Source organism: Electrona antarctica (assembly GCF_951216825.1).
Source record: "Electrona antarctica genome assembly, chromosome: 23".
NCBI lineage: Eukaryota > Metazoa > Chordata > Actinopteri > Myctophiformes > Myctophidae > Electrona > Electrona antarctica.
The window spans coordinates 19,263,923-19,275,216 of record NC_136804.1 but is presented as its reverse complement, the minus strand read 5'-3'; the positions used below and the strand labels follow the sequence as shown (position 1 = coordinate 19,275,216).

General features: G+C 43.8%; 1 protein-coding gene across 1 annotated transcript; it reads left to right on the top strand.

Moving 5' to 3' along the window:
• Nucleotides 1-421: 421 nt before the first annotated feature.
• On the top strand, nt 422-1,780 carry LOC306916719 (tubulin alpha chain-like; the record flags this gene model as incomplete). Its single annotated transcript, XM_079494736.1, has 1 exon — nt 422-1,780. The coding sequence occupies one exon, from the start codon at nt 422-424 to the stop codon at nt 1,778-1,780; it is 1,359 nt and encodes a 452-aa protein (XP_079350862.1).
• Between the last annotated feature and the right edge of the window lie 9,514 nt (nt 1,781-11,294).

Below are 11,294 nucleotides of genomic sequence, written 5' to 3'. Positions count from 1 at the left end.
ACCTTCCAGCCAATCACAGCTCGCAATACGTGTTCGATTTTTATTATCCATACATGGGCATAAAAGGACGCCAATTCCGTTCTCAAAGTTTGATGACACAATTACAAAAGATATTAGTTAGATACTGTAGGAAACGATAATGGGAATTGGTAAGGTATCAGACTATTGGGAATCATCAAGGAACCAGAATCGTTAAAATCCCAACCCAAATGCCTGCAAAAATCTGGGTTGTATAGGCAACAGTTTGTATGACGTTAGACCATTTAGAGAACAGAGTACATAAGGTGTGTATTCACCTGCTGTAAGTCAGGAAGAACAAGCAGTAGCAGAAAGAACCACTACGATTTGAAATCAAGGAATAGATTTGAAATCAAGGAATAGAATTGAAATCAAAGAATAGAATTGATTAAGTGAGACAAGGATGCGTGAGTGCATTTCTATCCACATCGGCCAGGCCGGTGTCCAGATTGGCAATGCCTGCTGGGAACTCTATTGTCTGGAGCATGGGATCCAGCCAGACGGACAAATGCCCAGTGACAAGACCATTGGAGGAGGAGATGATTCCTTCAACACTTTCTTCACCGAGACCGGGGCTGGAAAGTACGTCCCTAGAGTTGTTTTTATAGATCTGGAGCCCACTGTTATTGATGAAGTGCGCTCTGGGACCTACCGCCATTTGTTCCATCCTGAGCAGCTGATCACTGGCAAAGAGGATGCTGCCAACAACTATGCCCGTGGACACTACACCATTGGCAAGGAAATCATTGAAGTGGTGGTGGACAGGATCCGCAAACTCTCAGATCAGTGCACTGGACTTCAGGGTTTCCTGGTCTTCCGCAGCTTTGGAGGGGGCACTGGCTCTGGTTTAACCTCCCTCCTGATGGAGCGGCTCTCTGTTGAATACGGCAAGAAGTCCAAGCTGGAGTTTTCCATCTACCCAGCTCCTCAGGTGTCCACGGCGGTGGTCGAACCTTACAACTCCATTCTGACCACCCATACCACGCTAGAGCACTCAGACTGTTCCTTCATGGTTGATAATGAGGCCATCTATGATATCTGCCGTAGGAACCTTGATATTGATTGTCCTACCTACACCAACCTAAACAGGCTCATTAGTCAGATCGTGTCCTCCATCACGGCATCCCTTCGCTTCGATGGTGCTCTAAATGTTGATGTGACAGAGTTCCAGACCAACTTGGTTCCCTATCCTCGAATCCATTTCCCGCTGGCCACCTATGCCCCTGTCATCTCTGCTGAAAAGGCTTATCATGAGCAGCTGTCAGTTAGTGAAATCACTAATGCCTGCTTTGAGCCAGGAAATCAGATGGTGAAATGCGACCCACGTCATGGCAAGTACATGGCCTGCTGCCTGCTGTACCGTGGCGATGTGGTGCCCAAAGATGTCAATGCTGCTATTGGAATGATCAAGGCCAACCGTAAGATCCAGTTTGTCGACTGGTGCCCAACTGGGTTCAAAGTCGGCATCAACTACCAGCCCCCGACTGTAGTACCTGGTGGAGATCTGGCCAAGGTCCAAAGGGCTGTGTGCATGCTGAGCAACACCACAGCTATTGCTGAGGCCTGGGCTCGGCTTGACCACAAGTTCGATCTGATGTATGCCAAGCGTGCTTTCGTTCACTGGTATGTAGGTGAGGGTATGGAAGAGGGGGAGTTCTCTGAGGCCAGAGAGGACATGGCAGCCCTGGAGAAGGATTATGAGGAGGTCGGACTTGACTCCGTTGAGGCTGGGGGAGAGGGTGGCGAAGAAGAAGACTTTTAAGTAATTTAGCTGAAACTTTGGAAAATTACTTCCTATTGATATACCCTGATTTTTTATTATTATAATGAGATGCGACTGACTACATACTAAGCAAGGGGTCCTGGACAATGACGCGGCCTTGTAAACGGCAGACATAGTAATGTACCATATCATTAAATCTTAATTTTTTAAATTTTTTATTCTAAACAAAAATTAAATGTTTGCACCTATTTTTTTATTATAATTGAAAGAATACCCACAACGTCACAAGATAATGGTTGTGCCGGTTTTTCCTTTTCTTTTTTACATTACCTATTTTTTAAATAACAAATAGCCTCACCACAACATCTAGTCAATGTGTACCTCTTTTTTATATCTACAGAATATCCACAATAGAACATAATGTAATCCGTACCTTTTTTTTACAACAGAACACTCACAGCAACACAATAAATGTTCCTTTTTGCATCCCCCTTTTTTACAATAATATCCACAACGACACAACACAATATGTTTGCACCTCTTTTTTTTTTACAACATATATATTCACAAGAATCACAATAGAACTATGTAAATGTTATTTCACCTCTTTTTTAACAGATTGTCTCCAAGTCAAGAACACAATATGTCGAAGTCTGCACCCCTTTTCTCGGGCGTGTCTCTGTAGGAGGCAAGCTGTCTAGAAAAGGGTCTGTTTGTATGTTTGTTCAGGGAACTGTTCTTTAAGAATGTTCCTAAGAAATGTATACATGACATTAATGATGTCCTTAACCGAACTTTAAATCCCATTTCCTTGCAAATTGAAAGCATGTGCCATTTGATCCTATTATACTGAACGCTAGTGGTGGACAATTTACAATTTAGGCATTTAGAAGACGCTCTTAATACAGAGTGACTTACAGTAAGCAAGAACAACACATGATAATACATCAAATACATAAAACAGTCTAACAGTGGAATATCTATATACATAATGAATAAACTATGTGCATACACTACAGTGGAATTTGTATATAATGAAACTATGCGTATACACTATAGGGTGCTATGTCTTCTACATGAAATGCTATCGAAATTACATAAAATTACACAAGTTGAGCCTTTGCATACGCCTGTAAGGTTAGGTCGTCAAGGCTAGGGCAAGTGCTATGGCAAGTGCTATGGGCTACAGAGTGAGTTGAGGCAGGTGTCTGTCAAACAGGCCTCAGTCTTCATCTCTCACAACTCTCCACCTCATAACACAGGAAACGAGATAATACATACAGAAGTACAAAATAGCATAAAATGAATATAACTACAAAAATACTAATATGGCTGGGTAGAACAAAAAAACATCGCTTGGATGCAACTGGGACGTATCCTCAGTGATGTATCCCAAGTCAACTGTGGGTTGACTCCTGTCCGGGCCCCTCCTACGTCTCACCAGGTCCACTCCTGCTCTCACCAGGAGTACCGCCAGGACCTGTGCGTTGCACCAGACTCCCAGCACCAGACACTTCATTCAGTAGTGGTGGTTTCTTGAGCCACAATGGTTCTGCAGGCTCCGCCACGGCAACGGTGGTACAACGGCGCTTGCAGCTCAAATGGCCCTCCTAAACATAGACATATATACATAGACGCCCCTTCCGGCTCTGAGGCGTGTGTCACCATTGAAGGCACTATTTTCCCGACATTCCTTGCGAAGAATAGCGGAAGCAAAGCGGAAGCTTGTCAAGCTTCCGCGTGCGTAACATAAGTCCCGGAAAAGACGCGCTGTGATTGGCCAGTAGTCACTTGAGTGACAGCGAGAGACATGGAGGAGTCACATGAGTGACGTCACTTGGGGAGCGACGCAGTCGCCTTCAGCAAATGCCTTCAGCACTTCTAAATAAGAAAGCTGCGGAGAACTGTTGCTTTGTGTTCACTCTTTAATGTTTTCTGTTAGTAATCTAATCCCCCCTGGCTCTGATGTTGTATTGTTAATAACTTTGTTGTTTGTGTTTGTTTGTTTGTCTTGTTTTGTATTGTAATGTATATTGTCATGACTGTTATAAAGATTTGTTAAAAAAAAAAAAAAAAAGCCTTCAGCACTGCACTTCCGCCTTCATTGCGATACACGTCGCTCCAATGAACTGCAGCGGCAAATGAGGCATCTATTTCTTAATATCTATACTCCTAAAGGCCTCATTGAAGGTTTTTGGGCTTCCTCCCTGCAGAGGATGCAGGCTGGGGCGCCAACCCATACTGCTCCCAGGGTGCCGTCTACCATTCCGGCTGTCACCCGTCTCTCCGGTGGTCTCCGGTGGCATAACATGTATGAGCTTCAAATAAACGTTTTGTTTGTTTATGTGTAGATAATAAAAGTGAAATGATTCACCTGCACAACATACCAAAAACATTCATAAAACCAAATAGAGGTGGCCATAACCATTAAAGACACGCAACTGAAGAAGGCAGCAGAGTTGAGACTTAAGGTTGCATTACATTGGCTTGAATATGTAAAAAAGAAAATATATATATATACACCGGTATATATATATGAGAGAGAGAGAGAGAGAGAGAGAGAGAGAGAGAGAGAGGGGGAGAGAGAGAGAGAGAGAGAGAGAGAGAGAGAGAACTCAGTTGCTCGAGTGTGGTATATGATCATAGACATCTTTATACAGTGAAATAAATGAAGAATTTTTAAATACGCACATCTGTAAACACAGACAAAACGTTACAAAGGTTTTTTATGTCAATGAATTATGTGATGAATAGCAATCTCTAGTCATCTCGCCCAAAAGTAATACTTTTTCCTCATAGATCAGTTTAGTAATACTTTTTCTCAGGTATAGCAACTCATTTTTAGTCATTGAAATTATTTTGACAGTTCAGCTCAGGTTACCACCACTTCTCTTGCACCATGCAGCAAAAGTAGGAGCGCACTCACACAACAAGCAACCCAATCCACAAAGCTTCAGCCTGGAGCCGGTTCTGATGTTCTGATGTCCTTTCATTTCTTCATCTCGTGGGACCGATGGGCTTCAAGCAGATGGTTCCTGAATCCTGAAGAAAGGAGCCCCAGATCCAAGCTGATCCACTGTGCTTTCATGTCTGATAGACACCATACACACATGTGCACGCACGCACGCATGCATGCACTAACGCACACACAGAGCCCTTTGACCGTTTACCATACAGACCAGCAGACTTCTTCATAGAATATATTTAATCCATCCAAAGTGCATGTAGGCCTAGTGTCTGTTTCTGGGTATGGAGGATTAAAGAAAAAAACTCAATCGAAAATCGCCCGTTTTCAGTATGTTTTTTGGCCATTATCTCTGGAACGGAAAATCCATTCTGCTCAGTTCTTAGCTTGTTGGAAATGTGTGACTTTGAGGCCATTTTGAATCCAAGGGCTCAGGGCCCCTGTACACGTGCACACTTTGCACAAGCCATAATTCGTGCCCGAATTAAATCTGGCAAGTTAAAGTGGACCCGCTTTGGGAAGGACTTGCACCCTATAGTTTTAGACCGCGACGGAGGGGCGCCGTCTCAAGCGAATTTTTGCCACGAGATACACCACTGAGCGAGCTAAAGCGAGCAAGTTGCCGTGTCTGCAAAGTTCGCTTGAGCCAACTCAGCCCCGTCCAAGCTGCGACCTGATACGCACAGAATAGTAAATCCTCGTCGCCTCCTATAGACGAATTCAGAAACGGGTCTCATGGTCGCAGCTTACATATTTCCTGTAGGCGGAGCCGACATAGCTGCGGGGTAAACCCACACCTCTTCTACTAAGGTAAATGGTAGAGTGACTGATGTACAGTCTGCCTAAAAACGTTACTCTTTTACCTGCTTTTTACTAACACTAACATTACAAAGATGAACCTGTGTAGTTTATGGCTGATCCAACAGTAGTGGCAACATTCCAAAAAAAAACAACGAAATGTCAAAATATCCACCGCGGTGGCTGAGACCAGAGCCATAGAGTAATGGTTGAGATGAAGCAGTGAAAGGTCCTGAAAGATACATAACGTCAGTCTTACCCAATACCCAATCTTTCTGTTTTATGAACACAAGGCTGCTGTACTTTATACTGTATGAGGTTCGCTGACGAAAACGAAAACTAAAAAATGTTAGGGAGGGACTAGTGGAGAAGAGATACAGTAGAACTAAAAGACAAGACAAGTCATTTTATGTTTTGTTGCGCTCGGGTGTTCTGAAAATAGCCAATCTGAAAATAGCCAATCTACAAGTAGATTGTTAGATTGGCTATTTTCAGCATGCAACCAAGTGTAAAATCAGCCATTATGACACCATCAAGGCAGGCCAAAATATTTTTTGTCTACAAAAAATAAATTTAGTCGACTAAAATCTTGATATTTCGTCAACAACTTTTCAGATGACAAAAATATGACAAAAACTAAATGAAAGGTTCGAATCTGATTTTGTTGGCCCGGCCATCTATGCAAACAAATTTGGCCCACGTTCGGGGGAGGGAAGCCAGGCGGGGAGAGTGAAATTGGTCATTGCCTGCGGGGAGATTTGGGCGGGAGGAGTAGGACGAAATAGCTCTACTGCGTTCTCTCAGTGGGGGCTCCTTACTGGCAGGTGAGTCATGTGAGTAGGATACAAATCATCACACAACAGCAGTGACATAGAAATGTGTGTGGGGAGGAATCAATTGGCACAATTACTAAATTGGCGAGAAAAAGGGGTCAAAAAGAATATTTTTTTTAAATATTAAAATATAAAATAAAATATTTTCTTTTTTTATTATTCGAAAGACTATGGCAAAACTGAATCAAAAGTTGCTGTCAAAATGAATACTGACCTCTCTGCTATGTCCATCCATCCTGCCAGAGCCTCCATTCTGGACCAGCACCAGATGATTTATCTGCAGATGACGTGACAGTTGGGCCTTGAAGTTGTCACCGATGATATTTACTGGCTGCAGTCAATGAGAGCCCGCTGCATAGAATACTTGATGAAAAGATCCCCCCCTTTCTATCTGTCCTGACAGATTTGTCTGCTCGTCTCTTCTGAGGACTGGCGGAGGGCCGTGTCTGCCTCCTCTCACTCTTCCTGCCAAGTAGAACAGCCATCCATCCATCACCACATCTCACTCTCACTCTCAAGTAACCCCAGCTGTCTCAAGTATGAGAATTTAGTTTAAAGAAAAATGTGACATTTCTGGATTATTGGCAGCCAAGACAGTAGTGGGGTGGGATGATGGACGAAGCTGAGAGAGACAGAGAGAGAGAGAGGGGGGGGGGGGGGGGTGGGTGGAGAAGGTGACCACACAGGCCAACTGATTGTGCTGTACATGCCCACAAGAGTGCACACTTGCTGGGTCGTGTATGGACAAACGGAAACAGCAAGCTACAGGTTCTTTGCCCTCAAGAAAACACTAACAAACGCATCACAATCAGACTCACCGTTAACTGTGCTCTGAATCATCAAACCTTAAAAATGGGTTCAAGACTTTAAATAGGTTTGCCAGGAAACACACCTGCAAGTGCAACCACTGATTTGGGCAAAATTGGGCAAAACCATTTTCTTAACTGTGGAGTGTGGACAAGGTTTTTGTGTCAAAGAGGGACACTGAAAACAAAGTGAAAGCTAAGTTAAAGATCTATAGTCTATATTAAATGTGTGAATTTTGTTCTTTTGATGCACAGTACCAAAGCACCATTGTAGTCCACCATAAGACCTTCAATGTTTGTGAAATGTGATGGATGTACCTTAATAGAAATCCACTGATCCCTCACCTCAGTCTCTGACTCATCTGATAATCAACTATCCTTTCTTGCTGTAGTGAGACAGACAGACTCTGCCAAAGCTGTGGGAGTATGCTGACACAGTCATGCCACATTTCTTCTTGTCGTCCTCCTTCAATTTGTTGCCTCCCACCCCACAGATATAAAAACCTAGATTTGCTGCTGCAGTTTATTGGAGCAAGACAAGGTAGACGCCTCCTTCCACTCTGGGGCGTCGGTATCTCGAGAGGGGGCAAGCTTCGGTGACACACGCAGAAGCTTGAAGGGGACGTTCGGTAGGCCAATCAAGGCAATGTAAACGCTTGTTTTCACATGCCAATAAAGCTCCTTTGGATTGAATTAGTGGGCCTCATGCGCCAATAAGTTCCTAACTTTTCCTCTTACATTTCTTCCTAAGTGAATTCCTAAGAGAAGTCCAGTCAGATTCATGAAACGTTCTTAAGTAGGCAGAATTGTTCGTAAGCATGTTCTTATGATGATGAATCCAAATCCTCGTAACTTGAAGGGATGTGCCAGTTCATTCAAATTATCATAGGTAGACGCCCCATATATCCTAATTAGCATCCTAATTACCATAGGGAACCACCCCACCAATTCCATATAAGGCATTGGGAATTCACTTTCCTACCTGTGTTCACCCAGGTGGGTGTATACTCCATGGCCTTGCCTGCAGTCACACCTGTGTGTGATTGCAGCTCACAAGACCTCACACATATAAATAAAGTTGAGTGAAGTCAAGAATACCTAAACTAAAGTCTAAATATGGTGGAACACCAGACTCCAAACATTAAAAATCAATAATACTGTGGAGGTACTGAAGTGAACAGAAATTTTCATATTTTCAATATTTCAATATTTTCAATATTCATGAATGTATTTTATTATTTATCTCACAATAGTCAACGGGGGGGGGGGGGGGTGATGGCGGGTGGGGTGGGGGTTATGTGGTGGGTATGGTGCGTTTGTTTGGGTTGGGTTGTGAACTCTAAACCAGTGGTTCTCAAACATTTTCATGTCAAGGACCCCCAAATTGACATGCATTCTGCAGACCCCCATATGAAAATATTTTCTGCTAGGGTAATGTTTTGAAGATTTATCAAAATGTTTTGAAAATAGCCGATCTATAAGCTCAAAATGGGCAGTAATGGGACGCGTTTGTGAGCTTGTAGATTGGCTATTTTCAAAGTATAAAATGGGATTAAAGTGGTAAAATATTCCATATTTTGCTGTGGACTGCCTGGAACTTCCTCAGAGACCCCTTGAGGTCCTCAGACCAAACTTTGAGCATCATGCAGATGGCGCTGTTTCCCTTTATGTTTTCAGATTGCACTTAAGAACGAAAAAGGCACCCTAAGAGTGCTCCACAGTCTGCGTAGATTCTGTTCTTACCTACGAACAAATCACAGCTAAGAAAAGATTGAGGGATCCCAAAACCTTCTTAAAAACTTCCTAAGTGGGTCTAAGAACAAATTTCCTCTTAAGAACTTCTTAAGAACGGTTGGCGCATGAGGCCCAATTAGTCTGTTGTCACTTGAGTGGCAGCGACGCAGCATGCCTTCTGCACTTCCACTTGACTAACGCCTTACAGTGCGATACAGGTCGCTCCAATGAACTGCAGTGGCCAATGAGGAATCTAGGTTTTTATATCTATGGCGACATGTATCTTATGGAGGCCGCCATATTGCATGGAGGCACAGCACGCTGCCACTCAAAGTGACTACTGGCCAATCACAGTGCGTCTTTTCCGGGACTTGACAGAATCATCACTTCCTCACCAGTGACTAGTCCCGGAAAAGACGTGCTTGGCGTGTAGTCACTTTGAGTGGGAGGGTGCTATGTGCCTCTGCACATTGGATAGCCAGTATGGCATCTGCCATAATTATGATACATATCAACATATAATTTCAGATGACAACATATCTATGAAAACCTAGATTCCTCAGCAACATGTAAGGCGGAAGTCAAGCGGAAGTGCGGAAGGCACACTGCGTCGCTGCCACTCAAGTGACTACTGGCTAATCACAGCGTGTCTTTTTCGGCACTTATCAATACAATCCAAAGGAGCTCTATTGGCATGAGAAAACAAACGTTTACATTGCCTCTGATTGGTCCCCTTCTGTGACGCATGCAGAAGCTTGGAAAGCTTCCGTGTGTGTCACATAAGTTTGCCTCCTCTCGAGATGCAGACGCCCCAGAGCCAAAGGAGGTGTTATTACCTTTCTAAATATATGATACACATGCCCCAGAGCTGGAGGAGGTGTCTACCTTTCTATGTCTATGTCCCACCCTGCTCTCTCCATTGCTTTCATTACGCCTCCTTTGTTTCTCCCCTCTTCCCCCGTCATCCCCTCTCTCCTTCTGACCATTGTCTGCTTCGGTTGTAGGAGAGAGAAGCAACACTGTATGGCATATCAGAGTGAGATCTTCAGCTGACATTTCAATGCTATTGTTACTTCATATTCTTTCTGCAAGCTTGCCTACTGGTCAATCTTTTAGTTTTTCACTGTTTTACTGACTTTAGTGCCGATCTACATTCCTAATGTTAGTTCTTTCTCGCCTTTATATGCATTAACTCGCACAGTTACTCGACCTCTCGCAGGCAAAATATTTATCGCATCAATGTAGTCATCTCAGAGGCGTTACAGCCCCTCAGAACACAGTTGCTAATACATAACTAACTACATGGTGAAAAACCCATTAGCATAATGTGAATCAACTTGTTCCTGATGGTACTACTGGCCTTTCTCCAAGTCTGGCTAAAGACAAAGCCTAAGCTAGCAGTCTGGCCAGGAGCCAGACACAGATTAACAGAGTCCTGACACCTTCTAACAATGTGCACAGCTGCTATTCCCCTGCCTGCTGTAGTATATGCGTGTGGGAGGAAGTGGAGAAAGGCGGGCAGTGGCGAGGGTGAGGAGAGGAAATCCTCTGGGCACAGAGCTGGTAGGCAAGCAATTCAATCATTTTAATAATTCATTTTCTAGCACAGACATGCATTTGAGCAAATATGTTCCTCCGGCTGTTTCCCTCTCCATGTACTGACCCGCACGCACGCTACTGACCCAGTGATGTACGGACCCACCCATCCTCTAGTCCGGTGGTTCTCCACCTAGGGGGGGAGGGGGGGGGGGTGTTGACAGTGAAGTGACAATTTAAGGACTTTCAAGACCTTTTTAATACAAAAAGACCAACAACTACTACTACTGGTCAAACATCGGCGAAATTGTCAAATTATATAAGAAGCAAGATTCGTGAAAATAGCCGATGTACAAGCTCACAATGCCTGAGCGGTCCAGGCACCTAGGCTGGTAATCCCGAACCTTGGATTACGAATATGAATTTTGCTGCGTGTCTTCCCCCCATCTCTCTCCGTTTCCTGTCGACTTACTGTGAATCTATTGGTTCAGCAGTACACCTGCAGAAAAATCACCCAAGGCCACTTGATAGCACTTTGTCCGCTGACTAGACACCTCCAATCCTCATGTGGACTTCTCTTTCTCTCCGTCTCTCTCCTCTCTCTCTGTGCTCATCCAGGCTAGCTGGTCCAGAGAAGCTGGTCCAAAGGCGTTGTGAGAATGTGGGTTAAGGATGTAGCCGTGATCAAGCGCACATTATGCAGCCTACTGAGATCTTGATAGGTCAGTAGACACATCTACTGAAGCATTCAATACTATGGAATCAGGACAGACTCATAATTATCCGTATCCGTATAAACAGATTTGTATTCGTATAGGCAATTCGTAACAAACAGTATGCAAGTGTAAATCAGATTTGTATCTATAATGTACAATTCGTAA